Genomic DNA, 27,054 nt, shown 5'->3' on the forward strand with positions numbered 1-27,054 from the left:
TGAAGGAAATGAAAGGGTTTCACAGTAGCTACTGTGAGGAACAAATAGTGTTTTGGGGCAATCCTGAAGGCTGAGGCTATAGGACAGGAATTGGTCTAGAACAAACTGACATATTACTTAGATTATTTAGCAAGTTTTGGGGACTTGGAGGGGAAATGAATAGGTCAGCTCAGGTTCAGCAAAGATGAGAGCCTTATGGTTGAACTTGGGGCTGTCTGGGCTTAACTCAAAGCTATTGGAGTGAGGTGGAGAGAATGGATTGCAGCATTGTTCATTTCAATGAGGGCAGCAAAGTCCTCTGAAGCCAATGGCTAAGCAACATAGAAGAGAGGTTCTGATTGCCGTGGTATGCAGTGGAGAAGGTTGAGTGGGGTCTGCCTGAATCTCTTTATCTCCTAGCTTTTCACCAGGAGTGTTTTTTGTTGTTGTTGTTGTTTTGGTTTTAAAAGAGCTAGTCCTCTATAGTCACCTGATAGAAGCAAATACTTCTACTAGGTTTTGTTTTGTTTTGTTTTGTTTTTTTGAGACAGGGTCTTAGCATATAGCACTGGTGTCCTAGAACTTGCTGTGCAGATCAGCTGTCCTCAAATTCAAAGAGATCCACCTGCTTCTGTCTTCTGAGTACTGGAAGCAATGTCATGAGTCACCACATCTGGCTTCTGTTTGGTTTGGAAGATACTGAATTTCTTTAGGGAATAGATAAAAACTGATGGTGTGGCTAAAATTACTATATATGAATTATTTAATGTTAGCAGAAAAATGCAGTGGTGACCAGGCCCTTAGATAAAGCAAAAGGCAGAAATTCATGCTACAGAGGAATTGTTTATAAGATTAATAAACAGAGAAACAACTTTTTGCAACCTCCCTCCCCCATCTCTCTACAAAGTGGGTATTTCACTTTCCCAAGAGCACATTTCTTATTTAAATAGTCTTCTGAGGGAGAGGCTGAGTTATATGAAACAGTGAGATTTTACAAGTCCTTTTCTGAGTTGTGACTGTACCTTGGTTAAGGGGGGTGGGGAGAGCAAATCAAGCTGAGGAGGGGGCTCTTTTTTTGTGTGACTGTCGGGCTCCACCTGGTGGCCTGAAAGGATCAGTTTTGGAAAAAACGAAAAACAAAAAAACAAAACAAAACAAAACAAAAAACAAACCTGCATCTTGCAGAAGTCAAGGGACTGCAGGAGAATGGTGCTGCTACAGGCCTCTAAATGGTTGCTTTCCCAGAGAGCCTCATCACCAAGCCTGTAGTCTGGGTACAGGAGCAGGAGCCTCTGAGTGCTTTAATACATGGAGGCACCCTCACCTCCAGGAAGAAAAACAGTTGCTGGATTAGATATTGTTTGGATAATGGGGACATTATCCAAACAACATCCTAATCTGGCTGAAGAGAGTATGGGAGTTCTCCTGGATTGATAATTCTGAGCTGCTGCCTATGATGGAGCCCCCAGCCCCCAGTGTCTGTGTTCTAAGGTAGATGAGGCTAGTTCTGCAGGCTCATGATGCCAAGGAAGAAGGTGCCCAGAGTCAGGCACTGGCGCTGCTTCCCCTTAGACAGAAAAAAAGGGTCAGAAGCCAAGTCAACCCTCATGGGACTCAACTCCAGGTCTCTAGTTTGTAGACCTCAGCACCATGATACACACGTTGCAAATTTAATAGGCCATTTAGTATCAAAAGGTCAATTATGTAGCACCTGGAATTTTTCAGCTGTAAGAATTCTCTGGGTTCTACAAGACAGTGTTAACTCAAAAAAAAGTTCTATTGTCCATTTTAATTTTTTTCTTCTGAGAAATTGGTTTTGATGAACCCAAGTCTTAAGTTTCTCAATAATGGAAAAAACAATCTCTATAAAAAAAACATCCTGCCAAAGTCACCACCTCTCCTGCAGTTCCTAATGCTCCTGCTTACAACGCATTGGTGTGGGCTCTGGGTGGTGCCAGCCTTTCCACACACTGGGCCTGCCTTTGGCCTCTAGCTGCTCACTTTGTGACAATATTGATTCACACTTTTGCTTCAAGACCTTCCCTAAAATCATTTGATATTACTACAGCTCATTTCTAGTGCCAGGCACAGAGGCAAGAGGATCAGAAATTCAAAGCCATGGTCAACTACATATTGAGTTTGAAGTCAGCCAGGCCTGCATGAGCCTCTATCTCAACAAACAAATAAATACCACCACCACCCCCCAAAAAACCCAAATCAAAATCAGCAGTAATCTTACTTCCTACCCATTCGTGTATGTTTTTACTGTTAAAACATTTTCCCTAAGATCCCCATTCGTTAGTGCTGCCTTTTGCTGTGTCACAGAACTGATTCAGAAGAGAAGGTAACTTACCTTCTACTTCTGATTATAGAAAGCACTATGAACAATAAATATATGACCACAGACATTGTTGTGTTTGCCACATCTTGAGTGGCAGCCAGGTTTCGTATAGTTACTGGTGTTCTGGGCCCCAGGATCAGCCTGGGTTTGTTTTCCACTTGTGGCTTCTCAAGCCTGTGATACCATTTTATCTGCATGGAGTTTACAATATGGGACATGGGTCATTATGTATGGGAATGTTTATTTAAGGGTGATAGTAAAATACAAGAATGTGTGGCTTGTACATAGACTAACTTTAAGGTTGGCATTCAAAAAATATTTAATAGAGAAAAGAAGACAAGCTACCAAGGACACTAATATCGGGCGTGTCTTACTGATAGAAATACAAAACCCAAACATACTTTTCTTATGTAAAGAGGCTGATTTGAAGGACTGTCTCTGTTATAGCCTCCTTTGTCTGTAACTGGTCCCTTTCCTTCATAATTTTGTCATTTCCTTATCACTTGGGGCAGCCAATCCGATGCTTCCCATAGAGAGTATTTATGCCTCATAGTTCTTCCCACCAACAGGAGGAAGCTTGACTACACTGTCTGTGTTGTTTGTATGTTAGGATACAGTATTTATGAGGAGCCTGGTGCATCAGGAAGGTTTGTGGTGATGATCATTATAAATTCACTACTGAGGAAAAGCTTCTTCCTTGCAACTACTATTGCAGGATCACAATTCAGATGTAGTCTCACTTTTACTTTTGAAACATATGCAATTAAGTATTGACTATTAAAAATTAAATATATACTATTGACAATGACATTCTTCTAAAATCTCACCCCAATAGTTCACTATTAAGGGTTTGCTCTATATTTAATAAGATATTACTGAATTAATAAGATTATAATAGAAATGTTTATTATTTGGGGACTGGTGATATGGCATTCACAGACTTGGTGATCTGAATTCAATTCCCAGACTCTATGTAAAGGTGGAAGGAGAGAGCCAGCTCCACACAGTTGCCTGTCTGACCATTGCTACCCTTCTGCAGTTCTTGACTGCTTCATGATATCCTTCCCATGTTGCAGTTCATTTTAACGACACTGTGACTACCAACAGTTTACTTGAGACTTTTGTAGACAGAGCACTGGTCATTGAATTTGTGGACTGCTTCTGTTTGGGTTTGACTGATGCTGTAGCTGGATCATATGCTATGTCTTCTTTCAGCTTTCTGATAGTTCTTCACACTGATTTCTGTGGTGGCTGCCACAGATTACAGTGCCACCAACAGTGGAAAGGGATTTTCTTTTGCCCACATCCTTACCAGCATATTTCTTAGCCATTTTTATTTCTTCTTTGAGAACTTCATTCCGATCCATGGCCCATTTTTAATTCAGTCATTTATTTTCTTAATCCCCCCCCCCTTTTTTAAAAATTCTTTGTATATCCTGGATTCTAATTCTCTATCATAAAGATACTTGGCAAAGATCCCCCCAATTCTGTAGACTTAGTCTCTACTTGTTTCTTTCTTTTGCTGTACAGACGCATTTTGGTTTTATTGGGGAGGTCCCATTTGTTAGTTGTTGGCCTTAATTCCCGAGTGAATGGAGTCCTGTTCAGGAAGTCCTTTCCCACACTGTATCTTGTAGAGTACTGCCTATGTTTTCTTCTGGCAGTTTCAAGCATTTCAGGTTTCACACTGAAGTCTTTGATCCATTTAGAGTTGATTTTTATGGCGATAGATAGGTAGATAGATAGGTAGGTAGGTAGGTAGGTAGATAGATAGATAGATAGATAGATAGATAGATAGATAGATAGATAGATAGATGATGTCATATTTCATTCTTGTGGACAACCAGTTTCATGAGCCCAATTTGTTTGAAATGCTGTCATTTCTTGTTTGTAATTTTGGCCTCTATCAATTATGAGATGACTGTAATGTCACCTCGTGTTTGGGTCTTGTATCTTGCTTTTGATCTCCGTGTCTGTATTTGTGCCAGTGTCATGCTATTATTATTACTTTATACCCCTGCAGTATAGCTTGAAATCTGGCGTGGGACTTCCTTCAGCATTGCTTGTTTGACTCAGGGCTGCTTCGTGATTCCATATGGATTTTAGTGCAGTTTCCCCTATTGTGAGTCATGTCATGGGGACTATAACTGACTGTGATCACATTGACTCTGTAAGTTGCGTATTTTTATAGAATGGCCATATTCACAATATTAATTGTACCAATCCATAAATATTGGGGAAGGTTGTCTTTCCATCTTCTAGTGCTTTCCACAATCCTTTTCTTCAGAGATTTAAAAACTACATTGTAGGCATCTTTCATGCCCTTGGTTAGGCTTATTCCTAGATAGTGTATTTTATTGAAGCTATTGTGAGACTGTTTTCATGATTTTGTTCTCAGTTTGCTGTTAGTGTAAAGAAAGGTACTGATTATTATCAGTTGGTTTTGATCATTTCTAATCAACATTTGTAGAAATTTGTAGAATTTGTAAAGTCAATGTTGGTAGAATTTTGGGGATCACTTATATATAATAACATATCATCTGCAAACAAGGATAGCTTGACTTCTTTCTTATGTGTATTTTTATTTTATTTTATTTTTAATTTATTTTTTTACACTCCATATTCTATTCCCCGACCCCCACCCACTGTCTGACTGCTCCACATCCCACACCTCCTCCCCACCCCACCCCGTCTCCATGTGGATGCCCCCACCCCAATGTGTATTTTTAAAATTTCCTTCTCAGTCTTCCTGCTCTAGAGTGCTTCAGACACTGCATTGAAAAGGAGGAGGACAGCAACAGTCCTGTCTTGTTTCTGATTCTATAGGACTGCTCCAGTGTCGTTTTTATTTAGCATTATGTTGGTATGTTTGTCATATGCAACTTTTCCTATGATGAGGTATGTTTCCTCTACTCTCATTCTCTCTAGGACTGTTTTCATGATGGCATTGTTTGTTTTGTCAAAGGACTTTTTCTGCATTGGGATTAGCAGAGACCTTTTTTTTTTTTTTTTTTTTTTCTTTCTTTTTTTTTTTCCATTTTTTATTAGGTATTTAGCTCATTTACATTTCCAATGCTATACCAAAAGTCCCCCTTACCCACCCACCCCCACTCCCCTACCCACCCACTCCCCCCCTTTGGCCCTGGCGTTCCCCTGTACCGGGGCACACAAAGTCTGCGTGTCCAATGGGCCTCTCTTTCCAGTGATGGCCGACTAGGCCATCTTTTGATACATATGCAGCTAGAGTCAAGAGCTCAGGGGTACTGGTTAGTTCATAATGTTGTTCCACCTATAGGGTTGAAGATCCCTTTAGCTCCTTGGGTACTTTCTCTAGCTCCTCCATTGGGAGCCCTGTGATCCATCCATTAGCTGACTGTGAGCATCCACTTCTGTGTTTGCTAGGCCCCGGCATAGTCTCACAAGAGACAGCTACATCTGGGTCCTTTCAGTAAAATCTTGCTAGTGTATGCAATGGTGTCAGCATTTGGAAGCTGATTATGGGGTGGATCCCTGGATATGGCAGTCTCTACATGGTCCATCCTTTCATCTCAGCTCCATACTTTGTTTCTGTAACTCCTTCCATGGGTGTTTTGTTCCCACTTCTAAGGAGGGGCCTAGTGTCCACACTTCAGCAGAGACCTTTTAAAATTGAGATATTTATGTAATTTTTGTCTTTAATTCCATTTATGTGAGTTATAGTGTTTGCTAACTTATGTCGGAAAAATAACTGTACACTGTACTTATGTCTCCTATAAAGCTCACAGTTAGCAGCACAGGCTTACTGGTTCGGGGAAATGTGGATTTTAGTTTTCTTTAGGCTCAAGTTCCCAATATTTAAGTAATGAGGTGAAGAAGGAATTGGAGAAGGGGAAAGGGAGTTAAATAATGGGAGGGAAGGAGGCTTGGCCAGAGGTCTGAAAAGCAATAGAAGAAATGCTGATATTAGGTTCAGAGAATAGAAGCACAGATATAACAAGATGACAGCTGCAGTAGACAAAATACTAAATTAATTTTTAAGTAAAGGTTAGAAAACCAAAATTAACAATAAAATAAAATAGAACATATATTTTCAGTCATTGTGTCTTCCTGGTTGGGCAGGATCTATCCCTGTGTTTGCTATTATTGCAAATCTAAATTCTACTTTTTTCAGTACTGGGATTGTTTTTGTTTGTTTGTTTTGTTTTGTTTTGTTTTTTCTTTTCCTTTTTCTTTTTCTTTTCTTTTTTTTTTTTTTTTTTTGATAAACTGAATTTAAAACACAAACAGTCTCAGATTTGCAGAAAGTTGACATGGTGGGCTGGAGAGAATGCCCAGCTTCAGTTCCCAGTGCCCACACCGGGGAAACTCACAGTCAGCTGAGTTGCAGGGGATCACACTCCCACCCGGTCTGTCCTCCCACGCTCCCAGGCACCTGTAACTGCAGTTCCAGCAAAGTACACAGAACGCAACACCATTTGAACAGCAATACATCTACATGAAAGTTATTTTTATGGTTCTGAAATTTACACTGAAACTAAAATGTCAAAACAAACACTTGGGCAAGATAAATACACAGTCTACCAGTCAGTTCCCTGGTGGAGCTTTGGGGTTCTACTATTTAGGGAAGATCAGATCTCAGTTCTTAGATAGAGGGGAACCTTTCTGGGGCATCTAAGGCCCCTTCTCAACAGCACGAGCTCTTTCACCATGCTGACACATTAGATTTTTATCTTCTGCAAGCTCTTCAGTCTGTGCAGCTATCAAATATATCTCCAGTGGAAATCCATAATAAATTTATTTAAATGAGGCACTTGAGAAATGTTCTTTCGAACTTAGTAAAATAAATGTTAATTACTACTAATAGGAACTTGGAGATGTTGATTTCATTTGGAAGGCATAACTAAAATATGATTTTGTCTTTATAAGCCATCTTGCAATTTCATGAACAAATTAAGATTGTTTGGCCCCAGTCTATAACTCTGTGAAATTTATTGCCAGGACAGAAAGCACAAGCTGGGAAAAAGAAATGTTTTCTCTTTAATTTTAGTAACGCCCCAGTGACTGGTGTGACTTAGGTGACAGTTTGTGGGGTTGGGTCCATCACCATACTTGCTGACTGTTACCATCTTCCCCCTTCACACTGTCTTTGCCACATATATGGTCCAGTAACCTAGACTGCTTATCCCCGTGGAGAACTGTTTCCATCTCTTAGTAAGCCTCTGTTTTCACCTGATAGGATTTCCATAGGTGTTTATGACAGCCTTGTTTTCTTGAGATCTTGCATTTGGAAAAATTTAACTCTGGACAGAAACCACGTCCTAGAAAAAGTAAGAAAGTAATCCCTCAACAAACCTAAAAGAAGATAGCCACAAGAACAGAATGCCAACTCTAACAATAAAAATAACAGGAAGCAACAATTACTTTTCCTTAATATCTCTTAATATCAATGGGCTCAATTCCCCAATAAAAAGACATAGACTAACAGACTGGCTACACAAACAGGACCCAACATTTTGCTGCTTACAGGAAACCCATCTCAGGGAAAAAGACAGATACTACCCCAGAGTGAAAGACTGGAAAACAATTTTCCAAGCAAATGGTCTGAAGAAACAAGCTGGAGTAGCCATTCTAATTTCGAATAAAATTGACTTCCAATCCAAAGTTATCAAAAAAGACAAGGAGGGACACTTCATACTCATCAAAGGTAAAATCTTCCAAGAGGAACTCTCAATTCTGAATATCTATGCTCCAAATGCAAGGGCAGCCACATTCATTAAAGAAACTTTAGTAAAGCTCAAAGCACACATTGCAGCTCACACAATAATAGTGGAAGAATTCAACACACCACTTTCATCAATGGACAGATCCTGGAAACAGAAACTAAACAGGGACACAGTGAAACTAACAGAAGTTATGAAACAAATGTACTTAACAGATATCTACAGAACATTTTATCCTAAAACAAAAGGATATACCTTCTTCTCAGCACCTCATGGTACCTTCTCCAAAATTGACCATATAATTGGTCACAAAACAGGCCTCAACAGATACAAAAATATTGAAATTGTCCCATGCATCCTATCAGATCACCATGGACTAAGGCTGATCTTCAATAACAACATAAATAATAGAAAGCCAACATTCACGTGGAAACTGAAAAACACTCTTCTCAATGATACCTTGGTCAAGGAAGGAATAAAGAAAGAAATTAAAGACTTTTTAGAGTTTAATGAAAATGAAGCCACAACATACCCAAACTTATGGGACACAATGAAAGCATTTCTAAGAGGAAAACTCATAGCTCTGAGTGCCTCCAAAAAGAAACTAGAGAGAGCACACACTAACTCTGAAACCGAATAACTCTCCTAGAATATGTTTCTCTGGCATTTTTCTGTGTTAGTTCTTCCTGAGATGTGAGCTAGCCTGTCAGAAAAATCTCAATTTCTTCTTATTTCTGGAGCATTGTCTTAGTAATATATTTGAAAATGGTTTCTAGTCCTATCTAGAACCTACCTCCAGCTATGGCATGGTTAGATCCCTTTGATCTGATCTGATCTGATCTGATCTGATCTGATCTGATCTGATCTGATCTGTGTATTAGTTACTTGCCTCATTTTTGTGACAAAACAGCTAAACAAAAGAAAAACCTGTGAAAAGCAGGCTCACAGTTTAAGGGTGCCGTCCGTCAGAGTGAGCAAGAGGTGACAGATAACACTATATCCACAATCAGGAAGCAAAGAGTCATGGATGCTTGCGTTCATCTCCTTTTCCCCTTTTACTCAGTGAATTAAAACCATACTAAGTGTTATTAATTATGCTTTCTTCCTCGGCCTGTCCAATGGTGCTGCCAACAGGAGTTAACCATATCTAAATAATCCCTCCCAGACAGGCTCAGCAATGCCTTTCCACGGCTATTATAAGTTCCTCCAAGAGGACAGCCAAGGTTACCCATCACAGTCTGCCATTCACAAGTTTTCTTTAAGTTCTTCTGAAATCTTTGTGCTTCTGTTTTGTTGCCTTCAATTTTCCCACCCCTCCCCCCATGGCCCTCACTTAGTGATGTTTCAACTCTGTGACCCTTGGTGTTTATAAGTGCTGTCACTTTCCCTCTAGCGACTGGTAGCAGGATCTTTGTTTCTCTGGTAGTGCTTTCTACGTATTTCTCAAGTTCCCAAAACTGAAAGCCTTCGAGAATTATGCACTTGTGCTGCTGATCCCAGCGTTAGACTCCCAGGGCTGATAGGGTCACCAGTTGTTGTACCTGTGTGTCCATTCTTGGGTCATGACAGATATTCTGAGACTATTTACTTGGAAGATGTTTAGCTCTTCCATGCTTTCCTTTAATCCTTCCTTGCTTACCATCAGAATGGTATTTTAATTGAACATACTTTATGGTTAAATGTTATATAGCACTTATATAATAGTCAATTGTTGGCAGAGGATGCATTCCCAGCCTCCTTATTAGAGGTCTGAAACCACGGCGGCACTGAACCCAACACACACCAGGTTTAGCTATGTGTATGAACTTATGTTAAGGTTTAACTTATTCATTAGACACAGCAAGAGATTAACAACAATAACTGACAAATGGAATAATCATAACAGTACACAGTAATAAAATTGCCAGCAGTACTGCTCTTACACTGTGCAGACATCAAGTAAAATAAGTACGTGACCGCAAGCACTGTACTGCCACAGAAGTTGGTCTAGTAGCAAAGATGGCTACAAGTGACTATGGAATAGGTTGAATGTGCCAAGTAAATAGCTGGAAAAAAGACTAATGCCTGCTCTATGTAAGACCCAGCAGGATGGCAGGAGACCTGTTACTCAGAGTAGCATAGGACTTAATGTATGAATTATTTCTAGATTTTTTTCGATCTAGTAATTTCTAACCATGGGTGACTGCCAACTAAGACTTTGGAAAATTAAACCATAGACGGAACAATTGTAATGATCTTCCAAAGCTGAATCTTAGCAAACGTCTTTGTCCAGTTTCTTACACTTTTTCCACATTAAGTGTAGGATTATCATTTCTGACTGTAAGTATCTTGGAGAAGTGCTCCCAGCTTTTCAGGATGAGTCCAGGTTTTTTATTGTGGTCTACATCTGCTGTACTCACACCTCTACCAGAAGTTCCACTCATACAAGAACATACTTCTTTTAATGTAGGCATAGTTCTCTCAAACTACACTATGCCTCCTTATTTGTACTTCTTCCAGGAACTATTTAGTGATCTGATCAATAAATAGTTACTTAATGTCATTTAAATACTGTCTTCAGTTTGAGGCCAACCTGGGCTACAGAGTAACATCCTATCTACAAAGGGGGACAGGGAAGAGAGGCTCCAGAGTTTTATGCCTCAGCCGCCTATGTATGCAACCTCTTTATATTATTCCAACTGGGTTTACTTGTGAGGAATCTCTCAGCTGCCTTGAATTGTAAATAAAGAAGTCAGTAGTGGGCTCAATTCCTGTTTATGTCAGTCGGTTCTTGTGCTCTCCATTTCAGAATAAAAGGAATTATTGTGTCCCTAGAATTGTCATAAAAGAGCATCCCACTGGAGGTAATATTAAGCCAATCTCAAGAGGCAGGTACCATATGTTTCTTTTATCTGTGGTTTCTAGATTTTACATAGATAGCTAAATCATGCATGCATATATGACTTGAAAAAAGCCAAAATAAATAAAAGTAATAAGCATTATGAGGACAAGAATAGCATTTTTGTAATTAAGGTTTTGTTGTTGTGTTTTTACCCCCGTACCAAACTCAAGACCTTGTGCATGTTCACAAATGTTCTACCACCAAACTGCATTCTCAGCTACAAGTATGTCTCCACTGTGACACAAAATGGCCTGACACTCGTGCCTTGCATTCTCAGCTCTTATTCCTAGAATGTTAAGCTAGGGCATCCCTGTCTCTGGCAGGCTAGAGGTGCAGTCTGGTAAGGGCTGTCTCCTGATTATACCCTTCATGTCAGTAAATTCTTAAGATTTGCTTTTTTCAAGAAGATAGTGTTGCATGATAAAATCTGGTCATATAATACCTTATAAAGTACTCTGAATGTATATGTTGTGGTATTTATACAAGTATGGCAGGTAGAGCAAATGAAGATGACAGTCACAAACCCAGACTTAGAGTTTCCAGATTAATGGAGAAAGGTCACTCTGTTGTGAAAACCTCATTAGACATAATCAACGATCAAATGTCCTCTTGGCTGTTCTCTGTCACCATTGGCTGTGACTGGCCGTTGGCACACTGGTGTACTATGAGGATGGGAGCCGAGTCAACTCTAATGTGAAGTTATTATTGTGGTGTTCATTTCCTGCTGCTGTTCTCTGTGTTTTTAAAGCCTATGAGGAAGCACGGCATGATTGTTCTCAGGGAGACCCTTGCCGTCTTCACACTGAGTTGTTTGACTGAGATCTCTTATGCAGTATGCATTAGTTCCTTTTCTCATCACTATGACCTAATACTTTACAAGAAGCAGCTTAAGGAAGGAGGGTTTCTCTTGGCTCATAGTTCAAGGGGAAGCAGCTCGTCATGGTAACAGAGTGTGAGGCATCTGGCCATCTTGCATCTGCTGTCAGGAAACAGAGATGGATGGTGGTGCTTAGCTCACTCTCCTTTATATTAAGTCCAGGACCGAAGCCCATGGATGGTGCCACCCACATCCATGTCTTTCCCCCCTAGTTTAACATTTCTGGAAACATACTCAGACAAACCTATAGGGTGTATTTTGTGGATGACTCTAAATTCAGCCTAGTTGACAGTGAAAACTAACTACCACACAGTATAAACACTCACACTCTGCCAGGCTCATTTCAACAAACTTGTTTTGTTCACCTATCCCTTATCTAGATCCCCTTGTTACCAGGCCTTTCAGGTCCCCTAGCCATCAGTTAAACTTGTAGCTACTGCCTATTAGGTCTTTTTTCCTCAGCCAAAGCAGACAACATTAGAAAGTTTCTGCTATGCTGCCTTTTCAGAGACCGCATGCTCAAAAACATGGGATACTACCATCATCTGCTGAGAGTATAGAGGGCCAGTGGGAGCTCTGCAGTGAGGACGATGAGCTCTTCCTTTCTCTTCCTGCATACATTGTCTGTTTCTGTAGTGCCTCAAAATTTTACTGAAGGGACTTAGTAAGGCCCTAAATTCAATGATGTGACTTACCAACATGGAAGGGTTTTTTTCCCTTGTAAGAAATTCAATACCCTCTTCAGTGGAAGTCTTTTTATTCTGTTCCTAGCCCAGAATCAAGAATCCAGAGATTGGGCTTATCACTCTTCATCTATTCATTCTCTCCTTCTCCAAGCCTGTTTTTTTTTTTTTTGTTTTGTTTTTTTTTGTTTTGTTTTTTTTTTGTGAGTCTCTCTATATCTTTCCAATAAAACTTTTCCAACCAAAATTTGTCTTTCGTGCTTGTAACCAAGAACCCAGAGAGTTAAGACATTTTTATTAGAGGGTTGGAGAAATGGCTCAGTTGTTAAGAGTACTACCTGCTCTTCCAGAGGACTCAGGTTTGGTTCTTGGCATCCACATGGCTCACAACCACTGGCAGCTCTATTCCAGGGGATCCAAAGTCTTTTTCTGATCTTTGTGGGAATGGGGCACATAAGCAGGGCATAGACATTTATGCAGGCAAAACACCCATGTCCATACAAAGAAGGTCTTGATGTTAGGAGAGAAATGTGGAAACAGACCCTCAGAGACTGTGAATGAGAGTAATAACTAGGCCACTAGGGAATAACACAGAGCCCATTAGTTTTCAAACTCCTAGATAATTTTTATGACTATTTATTACTTTTCATCACTAGAATAAAGTTATTTTTAACCTGAGTAACATTATTCTAAGTAGCCTTACTCTATCCCAGTATTGGGTTTTTATGTCCTGTAAGCTTCAGAGGCAGTGATGATAGCTCCCTCAGACCTTTAGTGGGCAGTTCATTCTGGTGAGCACAAGTCAGTCATTTAAAAAATTCCTTAGCATTGTGAAAATTATTGGGACCCTTAACTGTCTGGGTTCTTGGTTACAAGTAAGAGAATGGAACTTAGAAAAAGAATTTATTGGAAGGGCACTGAAGGGATTGCAGAAACAGTGAATGCTTGCGCCCCCCCCCCCCCCCAGTGCTGTAAAGATAATTCTGCAGAGCCAAGAAGCCTAGACCTCATTTTATGTAAAGATTATTTGGTCACAGCGCTAGTAGATCCCACTTCTCCTCTTGCAAGACACCATTGACACAAACCACTAAAAGTGTTTTTACTGCCATACATGAATACTGAGAGCTTCTCTTGTCTATGGGGCACTGTTTCTGAACTAGGAATCTTGGGTTGAGAGTTTAAATACAGTATGCTGAATTCTGTTTTCATACACACAGATCTTACAGGAAACATACAGTAGGAGACTGGTCATTTCTGTCATGGAAATTGTACTCAGTTTATCCCACTATATGCAGTGTGATATCTTCCCATTTTAATTTTATGCCTTGCTTATCATTTGCTTTATAACATTCATTAGCGCCCCCCCCCAAACAATGTTCAGTAATGTTCAGTTAATGAACAGTTATCTTCTTCCTGATCTATAAGAAAGCATTTAGACTTTAACTGTTAAGTTTGGTATCAGCTCTAGGGTGGGGCAGGGTATGTGTGTGTATGTGTTCATATATGTGCAAATATGTGTGTGCACGTGGAAGCCTGACATTGGTGTTTTCTGTTGCTACCCACCATATTTTTAAGGTGGCATCTCACTGTACCTGGATCTCAACAAATTTGACAAGGCTAGCCCAGCCAGCAAGCTCCAGGAGCCTCCTGACTTCAACTTCCAGCGCTGGGATTACAGGGGCACATACCCACAGCTGGCTTTTCTTTCCTACCCTCCTTCCTTCCCTCCCGCTTTCCTTCCTTTCTTTTAAACATAGGTGTTAGGTTCTAAACTGAGGTCCTTCTTTCTACACTGCACATATCTTCTGGCCGAGCCATCTTCTCAGGCCCATTGGACACTTTTAATCAAATCAGAAAAGCTTCTTCCATTGATCATGTGCTTTTATTGTAAATGAATGTGAAAATTTTGTCAAATTCTATTTCTTACTTTATTGTATATGTTCTTTGATTGTTACTAAGGTGAATTATAGTGATGATTTTCTTATGCAGGATAAATTTTTAGTTAATTGTTTATGATACTTTTTAAATATAACAGCTGAATTCTGTTTTATGTATTTGATAGAAGCTATCAGGACAACCTGGACTTTTGAGTTTTCTTTGTGAGACGATTTTAAAGTACCAGTTCAATTTCCTTAATAAATACAGAGATACTCAGATATTGATTTATTGTTTAAGAATCCTGGGCGGTTTGTATCTTTCAAGGAATTTACTTGTTACATTCAAGATGTTCAATTTATTGGATAAAAATCACTAGTACTACTTTTTTTTTTTTACAATACAGTCATTAACCCCCTCCCAGCCTGCCCTCCCACATTCCCCCCCCCCCCCGCAACCCCATCTGCAGTCTCCAAGAGGATGTACCCCATCCCCCGCTCCCCCACCAGGCCTCCCCACTCTCCAGGACCTCACTTAAGTTTCTCTAGGGTTAGGTGCATCTTCTCTCACTGAAGCCAGACCAAGCAGTCCTCTGCTGTTTATGTGTCAGGGGCTTCATATCAACCAAGGACTTCAACCAGGGTGTATCCTGCCTGGTTGGTGGTTCAGTGTTTGAGAGATCTCGGGGGTCTGGGTTAGTTTAGACTACTGGTCTTTCTATGGGGGTCACACTCCTCCTCAGCTTCTTTCAGCCTTTCCTTAATTCAGCCACAGAAGTCCCCGACTGAGTCCTCCCTTATGCTTTTCATGCTGTAGTATGTTAACGATGTCCCCACTCTTACTCTGATACTTAGAATTTGTGTCCTTGTCTCCCCATTTTCCTTGATGAGTCTAACTAGGATGTCATCTGTTTTACTCTTTCTTTACAGTTTGTTTCTTTTCTGTCCACTAGTTATTCTTTATTTTTTTCCTATTACTTACCTAGATTCTATTGTTTCTTTTGTCTCAGTTAGGGTTTCTATTGCTATGATAAAACACCATGACCAAGGCAACTTATAAAAGAAAACAGGCATTTAATCGGGCTTATAATTTCTAAGGGTTGGAGTATTGACTGTGGGTACTACACAGTGTCACCAGTATGTAGACTGTGGAGCTGCTTTTTCATGGCTTCTGTGGAAGAAACTCATCCTTGAGCTCTGTCTTCTCCCCTAATGTCTCTCCTAATATAGGGGCTGGGCCGAAGGCTGCTTCCTTCTTTCATCTTATTGTCATAATTTAACAGCAAGCTAAGTTGGTCAAACTTTTCTAAAGGAGTTTTCCAAAAGCTTCCATGTAGACATTTCACAATAGCAACTTTGGAGCTTGACATGATGGCACCTGCCTATAATCCCAGTACTTGGGAAGCTGAGGCAGGAGAATTCCCAGTTGGAGAGCATCCTGGATATGTAATCAGACTGTCAAAAACAAGGGCATAAGGAGCTAAAGGGATCTGCAACCCTATAGGCGGAACAACATTATGAACTAACCAGTACCCCGGAGCTCTTGACTCTAGCTGCATATGTATCAAAAGATGGCCTAGTCAGCCATCACTGGAAAGAGAGGCCCATTGGACACGCAAACTTTATATGCCCTAGTACAGGGGAACGCCAGGGCCAAAAAGGGGGAGTGGGTGGGTAGGGGATTGGGGGTGGGTGGGTATGGGGGACTTTTGGTATAGCATTGGAAATGTAAATGAGCTAAATACCTAATAAAAAATGGAAAAAAAAAAAAAAAACAAGGGCATGTGAGGACCAATGTTGACTTCCCCATGAGTAAAATTGCAGGAGTTCCAAGAAGTTCTGCCTTTTGCCCTTCTTCCTCTGGTCAGAAAATCTCTCCGGAATGTACATTTGTACTGTAGTCGTAGCCTTCATGAGGATTTTCATATTAACTTATTTTAGAAAAGAGACAGAGACCTACATGTTATTTATTTATTCACTAATACAGTTCATTGTCCACTCTCTGCTCTGTCCACAGGCAACTGGCTAAGAGTCTTGGGCAGGCTGGTGAAATCGAGCCTGAAACAGAAGGGATACTGACAGAATATGGTGTGGACTTCTCTGATTTCTCTTCAGAAGTTCTTGAATGTCTCCCTCAAAGCCTGCCCTGGACAATCCCACCTGATGAGGTGGGCAAGAGAAGAGACCTAAGGTAAACATGGGGAACACCTGGGAACAGCTGTTCCTGCTCTGTCTTCTCCCCTGATGTTTCTTCTAGGGGTCGAGCTAAGATATTTCCTTCTTTTATCCACTGTTTGGATTCAGTTGAAAGTCTGGTGCTTCTGTACCAGAGGTCAGCAAGTGACGGATTACCAGCTAAATCCAGCCCACCACTTGAGCTCATCAACTGAAGATGGATTTCAGATTTTAATGATTTGAAAACTGTCAGCAATAATTAATAGCTATGAATAGTTACTAATCTTCCTAAAGTGATATGAGATTCATAATTCTGTGTTTAGTCACATTGCAGTAGAATACAACTATATATGGTTCTTTGCTTATATATTGCTCAACCATGACATTCTTCATGACAACTTCAAAGTTATTGCAACATTTGTGTTGCCTTAAAATGTTGACCCTTTGTTCTTTTGCAAACATTTTGCAAACATTTGTTTCTAGAATGGTTCTAGACCATTCTAATTTCAAAAGATTGCAGGTGGTTTTACCTAGTCTCTTCTCCTTGCTGGACCCCAGTCTCATGACAGAAAGGCAGTGTTATCTGCTTAGAAGTGCTTCCTCTAAGTGGGCCTCTCTAGGCACATAGCAGAGGATTCAGGACCTTGTGCTTGGAGGCTCATTTTAAAGCTTTACTTTTAGGTCTGGAATTTATTGGAAAGTACTTTTGTGGTATTTTTATAACAACATCTTCTTTGAAGATGTTTCTTCATTGTGGGATGTTAGTTCTTTTCTGATATTTCTCTTCAGAATTTGGTTTCAGTACTGGCATTCATTCTGGATGCCACATGGAGATACTTAGAACCAAGAAAGTTTTCATACACCCCACCACGGAGGCTGTGGAAGGTTTTTGCTGAGGTTATCCCGTGTCAGTGTCTTTCCACCACACTTGCTTGCTTTGTAGCTGAACTTATGGTGCCTTCAGCTCCAAGTGTCCAGTCTGAGGGTCCTTTTCTGCCCTCTCAGGCATTGTATCTTTTGAGAACGTACTGTCTGTTTTTTGCTTTTCTTGCTGAGAGTGTGTGAAGAAAATGAGATAATAATCCCTTCCTACCCTTCAGTGTGGCTGATAGAAACACATGGATTTCAGTTCATTTGGCACAGTGTGCTCCTGGATGTTACTGCGTAACACATAGGGGTTATCTCCTCTGGACCCTGAACCTGGACCTTCTGGAGCCTTTGTTGCACAATTGAGAGCTTACTGAGATCTTTTCCTGGATTTAGGACTATATAAAAAACTTGATGAAGCCAGATGTGGTGACACAGATTTGGGAGCATGAGGCAGGAGATCCAGGATGCTCCACAGTGAGTTGTAGACCAGGCTAGGCTGCATGGTAAAATCCTGCCTCAGAAAACAAAAGACCTCTAGGCTGGGTATGATGTATTCTTAAAGGAGAGTGTCAAAGAATTTAAAAAGTGGGAAAAGAGACTAAAACCAAACAAAAAAAAAGAAAAATTATCAAGGAATGATTAAATTCAAACAATAATCATTATTTTTGAAGTCTAATTTAGTGCTTATTTAGTTTTCAATGTACTTTTTACCCCCAAATTCTGTTTACAGAAATGTATCTTACTGAGTGAAGTATTCAAAGGTTTATGAGCCAAGATTTTCATTGCTGTTTTACTGTAAAAACTGCTGAGTCTATCAGTAATGGAATGGTTTAATAACTATGGTCTACCCATCCCTATGATGATGTTACCTACAGCTATGCAAAAAAGTGACTGTATCCATATTGTCTGTCCTAGAGAGGAGACCATCAAATACTGTTAAGTGAAAGAAGAAACTGCAGATCATGTGACTATGATTGTATTTTTGTGAAGTCAATAATCCAGAGCCATATAAATACACCTAAACATATGTAAAACATGCACATATCTGCACATTAAAAGTATGCATATATAGAAAATAGAAGGAAGTAAATCATCCTGGTCACATACATGATTAAAGTGGGAGGAAATTGGCTCAGGGTAGTAATAAAGAGGCAGGGAAGCAATAGTCAACTATTCACTTAGCATACCATTCCATTGCTAAAAGTCTTTAAAATAACTTCAAGAAATCATAAATACAAATGTCAGAAGATAGATATACTCATTTTTTTCTCTGACCTGATCATAACCTGCAGAAAATTATTAAACATTTCAGTGGTCACAAGAGCCAGGGTTACACCAAGTTATCCTTTTATGGCTCCATCTTGCCTTTGGTTTGGCCCTTGTTGCTTTCTGGGCTGAGCTACAGAATAGACCTTGCTCTGCAGAAAGCTTCTGTTAAAGTCTAACCATGTGCTCTGAGAAAGAACCCAAAAGTAGAGGGCCTTTGTAGATGTCTCTGCATTAAAGTAGTGACGGGTTTTAAACCCCTTTAGCTTTCCAGTATTTTCACTCTCATCTCCTGTCCCCAAGATTATGTTTCTAAAATTCAGATCAGATTAAATTATTCTTTTACATTTAAATTTTAAATGGCTCCTTGATATCTAAAACAGTAATCTGTTAACATTGGTAAACATGCATTCCCACTAATGCATGTCTTTTTAAAATTATAAAAAATATAATACATTATGAATCAGTTATTTATATTACAAACCTAAACAAAAGAAGAAAAATAAAAATGAAATAAATTTCAAATATTTTGATATTTCTTCTGAAAGGTATTAAAAACCCTGTCTCTTTATATTAATAGTTTTACTTTTGGTGAAAGCAGTTCAACTGGGTACTATCGTTGTTTTAAAACTTTGCTTTAATAACTTGTAGCATAGAAATTTAAATATCTGATTGTAAGTCTTATATGCTTTATTTATTTAGACAGGGTCTCCATATATATCCCTGGCTGGCCTGGAACATGTTATGTTCTACAAGAAACTCACAGAAATGAGTTTGTCTGTCTCCCAAGTGTTGAAACTAAACACATGTGCCACCATGGCTGATCTAGTCCTGGCTATGTTGGTACTTGATTTTAATGATCATCATAGATAGATAGATAGATAGATAGATAGATAGATAGATAGATAGATAGATAGAGGCTGACCTAGTCCTATCTATTTTAACTTGATTTTAATGATCATCATATATACATGCATAATGCATACATATATACATACATACAGTGATATAGGCTGGTACTCTATACCCTTGTTCCTATTTTAAAAATAAATAAGAGAACTTTTTAAAGACGTGAGATGAGTTTACTAAAGCATAATACTCATATTTTAGGTTCTATTCAACTAGTGTATCCAAATTTATTTGAGGATGACTCTAGCTGAGATTCCTAGCAGTGGTGGATATGGAGCCTGAAATGGTCACCTCTTGTAGCTAGGCAGGACTCCCCAGTAGAAGGATAAGGTTATCAACTCACCCACAAAACCTTCAACCCAAAATTAGTCCTGTCTACAAGAAGTGCAGGAACAGAGACTGAGGGAACAGACAACCAATGACTGGGCCAACATGAGATTCGTCCCAGGAGCAAGCACCAGCCCCTGACATTCTTACTGGTACTCTGTTATGCTCATAGACAGGAGAAACAGAGTCTCACTTTGTAACTTAGGCTGCCTTAAACTGCAGTCTTCTTGCATCTGCCTTCCAAATGCTAGGGTTATAGGCATGCACCATCACAACTCAGTGTTAGCCATTTTTAAAAAGGTTTATAATCCACAGAAAACTCTTTCAGTGACATCATAAAACTAGTTGTAAAGTTCTGGTATGTAGTTTGGGTGTACATGTGAGCAATTTAGTAGTTTGTACATAGACACAATTTTTTACTCAAAATAATATGATAGGAGAAGCATTTCAGCACATCTGCTAAAAAGATCTGGATGCTCGAGGCTTTTGGTTTGACCCTAGCACTGGAAAAAAAAGAAAGAGAGAGAGAGAGAGAGAGAGAGAGAGAGAGAGAGAGAGAGAGAGAGAGAGAGAGAAAGGAAGGAGAAGGGGAGGGGAGGGGAGGAGAGGAGAGGAGAAGAGAGGGAGAGGAGAGGGAGAGGAGAGGGAGAGAGGGAGAGGGAGAGGGGAGAGGAGAGGGAGAGGGGAGAGGAGAGGGAGAGGGAGGAGAGGGAGAGGGAGCAGAGGGAGAGGGAGAGGAGGAGAGGAGAGGAGGAAGAAAAGAAAAGTGTTTTTGAATGATAAACATAGTATTTTGTTTTCACATTGAATAACCCCTTTTTCTCAGTGTTGTCTTCCCCTTGAAGGGACAGTGTGTTTACTTTTCGTAAGTACCTCAAAGCACTTGGCAGCCAGTGTTGTGCAGTCACAGCCGCACTGTAATGAACTCCTACATGGAAAACAAGTGCCAGGTTTGCTGTGTTCTTGGAGCTACTGTTTCTAGGAGCACTGATGTTATCTTACTATTACCTATATTATAAAAATATATAACATCAGTTATAAGTGTAACTCATGTAATAGTTACTGTTATCTTAAGCCTCTGCATCTTCTAGTAATATTTTAGTGACTTGCCTATATTATAAAGATTAATTTACCTACAATTAAATGAGATCTGTAAGTCCATGCAAGCAGGCATGGTAAAAACCTGTAGATTACATTTGGCCCAGGAACCAATGAGAGAGCCCATGTTATGCATTTTCTAGAATGTTGACTCTTTCATCTGCACATGACACTTACACTGACCCATACATGTAATGAGGGCATTGGGGTTAATTCATATATTTATGTAGTCCTGGTGAGTTTCTTATTTTTTACAATAAAATTAATATAAAGTAAAGCCTATGACTCTGCTAATGTGTTTGGATCTGATGAGCTTCTTTTCTTTGACTGATATGTGGTAAGTTTATTTAGTTTATTAACCAACATATATTTATGATATGCCATCCCTGGGCATTGGAAATACAGTAACTAATGGAAATCGATGTGGGTTTCTGCCTCTATGAACCTTCTCCCTCAGTCTCCTGTGAGGGGACATGAATGAAATATATGAAGCAATAGTCAAATACTATTTAATGGAGGGAAGTAGTTAGGATAAGTATTTATAATAGTGTGATGCATTCTCTGAGAGCCCCGTATCTTCAACACCATTTAAAAAGCAGTGCTCATTTTCTTGAATTTGACCAAAGATCTCAGATTGGGCTCTAGTGTGTCCTGAAAAGTGTCTCTTTCATTGAATAAATTGACATTCTCTAAACTCCCAAAGCCACTCTTCTGTGTCTTTTAAGCATTTCCTCCTTTTCTGCTGAAATATTTACATATATTTTATGTGTATGCAACACAAACATTATATATATGTGTGTGTGTATATATATATATATATATATATATAATATATATATTTATAAATATATATATATATTTATAAAATTGAACTATCCACTGAAAATACAAAGACAACTGAGGTTTAGCTCTTTATCTTCAGAGAATTGAACTCATATTGAGGTTAAGCACTGCAGAGAGTGGCCAGTGCTGTGATATAGGTGTGAATACATCAATCAAGCTAAGGTCACTGGTTGTGGAATTGAGAGCTAAGACTCAAGGCAACAGTTAGGACCTGGAGTAACAGAAGTCATCTCCACAGAAAGGCTGTGTACCATCAGACTATGAGATCCTCTGACAAGACTTGGAAGTCATCTGTAGCTTCTTGCTCCCCTCTCTCCGGGTCACCCTGCCTTGGAGCCTGCAGTGTTCCTCTGGCTCTAGCTACGTAAGAGCTTCTACATACCCGTTTAGGTTTGGTATTTAACAATTATATTTGGAACAGAAAAGTTCCATCAATCTTTAAACCTCATAATCCAATTATGTCAGTAAAATTCCAGTTTTTTAGTCCAGTGGAATTGGGGTAATATTTTGCAAACTGAAGTTGAGAGAAATAGTGTTTATTTTGAAAAGAAAAATGGTTGGTTAGCAATTTTTAAGGAGTAAGGCTGGTGTGAACTCGCAGGGGTGATCTGGCCCTTCTGATTGGGCTCACCATTCTTTTAGACATTTGGCTCCCATCTCTGGAGAATCCCTACTTGCATGGCCCAGACTGTAGCTCTTTCTAACAGGGCACCTGAGGTTAAAGAACACCAATCCTGTAAGTATTGGGGGGGCTAGGAAAATACTGTGATGGGAGAACTGCTTAAACTTGGTTGTATGTGAAGGCCAAGAAACCCCAGGGTGATTTCCAAGTCAGGCTGCATTTTTTTCTCAGTTCATTCATACTTTGTTGTTTCCTTTGTTACTGAACTAGAATAGGAAACTGAAGCTTAAAAGTTCAATTCAAGGAGAGAATGAATACCTAAATACACTGGAGGGGAAAGTACCCTGTTAACCTGATTTTTATGCTTTTCCAATAGCTAGTATTATTGTAGACATTTGAGTCCCATCACTTTTTGGTAAAGCCATGAGCTTCATTGAAACAAGCATGGTTTCTATAGCTCTCTGCAAGAGAGCTTGTGATATCTAGTTCTTACTATTCCCTCAATAAAAAGGAAGAGAGCTTGTGATATCTAGTTCTTACTATTCCCTCAATAAAAAGGAAGAGAGCTTGTGATATCTAGTTCTTACTATTCCCTCAATAAAAAGGAAGAGAGCTTGTGATATCTAGTTCTTACTATTCCCTCAATAAAAAGGAAGAGAGCTTGTGATATCTAGTTCTTACTATTCCCTCAATAAAAAGGAAGAGAGCTTGTGATATCTAGTTCTTACTATTCCCTCAATAAAAAGGAAGAGAGCTTGTGATATCTAGTTCTTACTATTCCCTCAATAAAAAGGAAGAGAGCTTGTGATATCTAGTTCTTACTATTCCCTCAATAAAAAGGAAGAGAGCTTGTGATATCTAGTTCTTACTATTCCCTCAATAAAAAGGAAGAGAGCTTGTGATATCTAGTTCTTACTATTCCCTCAATAAAAAGGAAGAGAGCTTGTGATATCTAGTTCTTACTATTCCCTCAATAAAAAGGAAGAGAGCTTGTGATATCTAGTTCTTACTATTCCCTCAATAAAAAGGAAGAGAGCTTGTGATATCTAGTTCTTACTATTCCCTCAATAAAAAGGAAGAGAGCTTGTGATATCTAGTTCTTACTATTCCCTCAATAAAAAGGAAGAGAGCTTGTGATATCTAGTTCTTACTATTCCCTCAATAAAAAGGAAGAGAGCTTGTGATATCTAGTTCTTACTATTCCCTCAATAAAAAGGGAGCCCGGTGACCTCCACCAGACCATTACAAATGTGAAACTTGGCACTTAAAATTGCTTGCTCTAAATTTTCCAATTGCTTTCTCTCTCTCTCTCTTTTTTTCCATTTAATGTCGTTCTGCCAACTAGTGATTTTATTATTATAAACAGGACATTGTATTCACTTTTAAGAAGAAATATGAAGCTGGAGGTAAAATTACAAACTGCAGCTTCTCAGCTGCCAAAATAGAAAACAATGAGCTAAAAATACTGAGCAGAGAAAGGGTGCTGTGGTAAGAAATATTGAAATATCTTCAAGGTGGAGAGTTCCCAAAGAAATTTTCTTCTTAGTCCAGGTAAAACCAACCTTGAAATAGCAAGTTGAAGGGGGAGTCATAGAATACTAACCTCTTTCAGGTCAGGCCTTTGTGGGAAAACCTTCAAAGACAACCAGCATTAAATGACTAATGACCTTACTGTTTATCAGAAAGTCCAATATGATTAAATTGCCATTTAGAAAAAGGCTCCTCAGGGAAAGCAGGGTGGCACCATAGAAGAGCACTAGAAACCAGTCCTACTCCTCCCAGAAACCCCTGGCTGACTCTGGGATAGTAGACAGGAGTACTTATCATTACCTTTTATAATATAGATTTTTCTAACTGAATTAGAATTTTCCAAAAGATGCTGGAGGTTGTGTGTTCCTTTGGGTTTCAGAGGGAGGGTTTCATGGGTCACACCTATGTTCATTGGGATTTCCATAGGGGTCATGAAAAAAAGAGTGTTTGACAGCAAGTGCTTTTGGAAAACAATGGGTTCAAATATTTCTCTGTACCTTTTCTCCTGGATCATCTCAGGGAATTGGTGTTTTGTTGAATATACTTCTAAAAATGCTGAACTATACAGTTTAACCCTTTCTATTGCCATTGATTTGGCTAGGGTTCTTTGGTTTTGTTCAAATGGAATTGTCGAATAGGTGAGGAGCAGTTCATCTAGTGTTGGTAGTCCTGGGCCCTTGAATGCTGAAGCTTTATGGGCTGAGCCAACAGACTCAGCAGCTCTTAGTTCCAAGAGCTGAGAACTCAGAACTTATATCTTTAGACCTTAGAACACAGACTTGAAGTTCTAAGTGCCCAGATTAGGGGCTTATTTTTCTGGTCCCAGTGCCAACAGACCAGCACTCACTGACTAGTAAAATTCTCAGCTATATGTAGTAGCTATCTAGCTCCAGCACTAATATCACAGCAGTCAACCTTTGGGTGTTGGAACCCTTGGTCTTTCCAATGGCTTTGTAGTTGCCTTGGGCATCAGGACACCTGGCCTCCAAGCTAGGGTAGCTCCTAGTGACTTGAGCCAGTAGTATCCCACACACATTCTACCATCTGAAATCTTGGCTCCTCTTGTAATGGGCCCCTTTAAGTAACTGATACCATGTTAGAGACACCATAGCACCATTGTGATCTAAGAGTCCAGCATGTAGACTATAACACCTGCCAAAATGAGAACAAAAGCCTCTCCATCATAGTTCACAGTACTGGGAAAGTCCCTAAATGTACTAACCTTGTTTTCTGGCTTCTGTAGTCTGCTTATTACTAATTGTTCTTGCTAATTGAAGTGAGTCAACCAGGATATGGTTTTTGTGCATAAAAAGCCAAGAACAGTAAGGCTCATGGCTACATGATTTGGGCAAGTTCCCTGGATAACCAGCTGGCCTGCGAATAGACTTCCTATTGGCTTTAAGAGTCCATGTTTTCCTTGAACCTCACAATACTCCATAACTTCCACAGTCTTTGTCATCTACTACTTCTTCATAGCCACATGCTGTCATACTGCTCCTGCCAGCTCTTCTGCCTTTCTTACATCATCAGCTCAGCCTGCCCTAAAAGCAAAAATCACAAGAGGCAATAGTCCTTTATTCTACTTAATATTGCAACAGGCAGGGCAGATCATTCAGATTGACTAAAGTGAGCTGAAATCTATAATAAATAGCAAGGAAGGTGAGTTTGGAAAAGGTTGTAATATGCAAATAAAGGAATACGGCTTTCCTTAACTAGAAGGAAGAATGATTAGACTGTCGGGCGTCTGGAAGAAGCAGTCAGTGTTGTTTGAAACTACCTTTCATGGCCTTACCTTTCATATCCTTTCAGCTCACTGTGAACTGGCAAGAAACTTGTAGATAGCAATTAAGGCATCCTCAGCAGGGTCTACAACTATACATTCACAGTTGTGTGCAATGCCTTTAGCCTTTGCCAGCTCATGCACTTATGGGAAATAGCATGACTCTTAGAAAAGAAAAACAGCCAACAAGTAGATGCAACAATGCCTACTGGCTGAGAAGACAGTTAATTTACCATTTATGGTACACAAATATAAATGTGTGGATAAGATGACTAATTGTACTTTGTTTTGTTTTGTTTTTTCTTGGTTTTTCGAGACAGGGTTTCTCTGTGTAGCCCTGGCTGTCCTGGAACTCACTCTGTAGACCAGGCTGGCCTTGAATTCAGAAATCCTCCTGCCTCTGCCTCCCAAGTGCTGTGATTAAAGGTGTGCGCTACCAGTTCGGCAGTTGTACATATTCTAAAGAAATTGGGAATTTACACTGATATGAAAAATAAATTCCTGTAAGTGATTTAGGGTTTAGAGCAAATGAGGATATAGAAGGCTGATTTTAAGGGTTCTCAAGTCTTTTTGATTTTCATAATGAGATTATTATTAGAATACAAGGAAATTGACCCTTTCAGATTGCTAGTTCATGGTGTCTTTCATAGTCACCAAGTCTTAGATCTAATGACTTAATATAATTCTGTAACCACTGTCTAATTCTGTAACGTTTCTATCATACCCACAAGAAATCTCCATTAGCTCTCGGCCATCCCCTGCCAGTTTCTAGCAACCACTAATGGACATTCAGTTTTTACAATGTCTGATCTAAAACAGGCTTTCGTGTTTTGTAGCTGGCTTTTCTTTAACATGTTTTCAAGCTTCATCTGTTTTGTCGCATTGATCAGAACTTCGTCTCTCCATGCTGATTAGTATTACATTGTAGCAATGTGGCACATTCTGTTCATCAGTTAGCGAACTCTCGAGTTGATGCTGCTTCTCACCAATCATGCTGCTGTGAGTAGATATGGGTTTTTCTGTGGAAAAGTGTCCTCAGTATTCTTAGATATTGCTCACTGTGGAATTTCTGGGTCATGTGGTCAGTCTGTATTTGGCTTTTTTAGTATCTGTCAAACTGTTTCCTCATGGCTGCACCAATTTTGCAGGTCCAGCAACAATGCAGGGCAGTCTCCGTTGCGCCATTGCTCACCAGCACTTGTTACATGGACTTAAGACATAACCATGCTTGTGGGTGTGCAGTGTCATTTTTGTGATGACTAGTGATACTGACCATATTCTTATGAGAATCTTGGCCCTT

At 39.6% G+C, this 27,054-nt stretch overlaps 1 protein-coding gene across 10 annotated transcripts in view; it reads left to right on the forward strand.

Moving 5' to 3' along the window:
- The window catches only part of Dis3l2 (DIS3 like 3'-5' exoribonuclease 2), a 348,174-nt gene that overhangs the window by 160,128 nt on the left and 160,992 nt on the right, over positions 1–27,054 (forward strand). For all 10 annotated transcript variants that reach the window (XM_006529300.4, XM_017319469.2, XM_030252483.1 and 7 more), the window contains one exon: positions 16,352–16,525. In XM_006529300.4, coding sequence (XP_006529363.1) covers positions 16,352–16,525 — 174 coding nt within the window. The remainder of the gene's footprint in view (positions 1–16,351; positions 16,526–27,054) is intronic.

Source organism: Mus musculus, chromosome 1, assembly GCF_000001635.26.
Source record: "Mus musculus strain C57BL/6J chromosome 1, GRCm38.p6 C57BL/6J".
NCBI classification, from domain to species: Eukaryota; Metazoa; Chordata; class Mammalia; order Rodentia; family Muridae; genus Mus; species Mus musculus.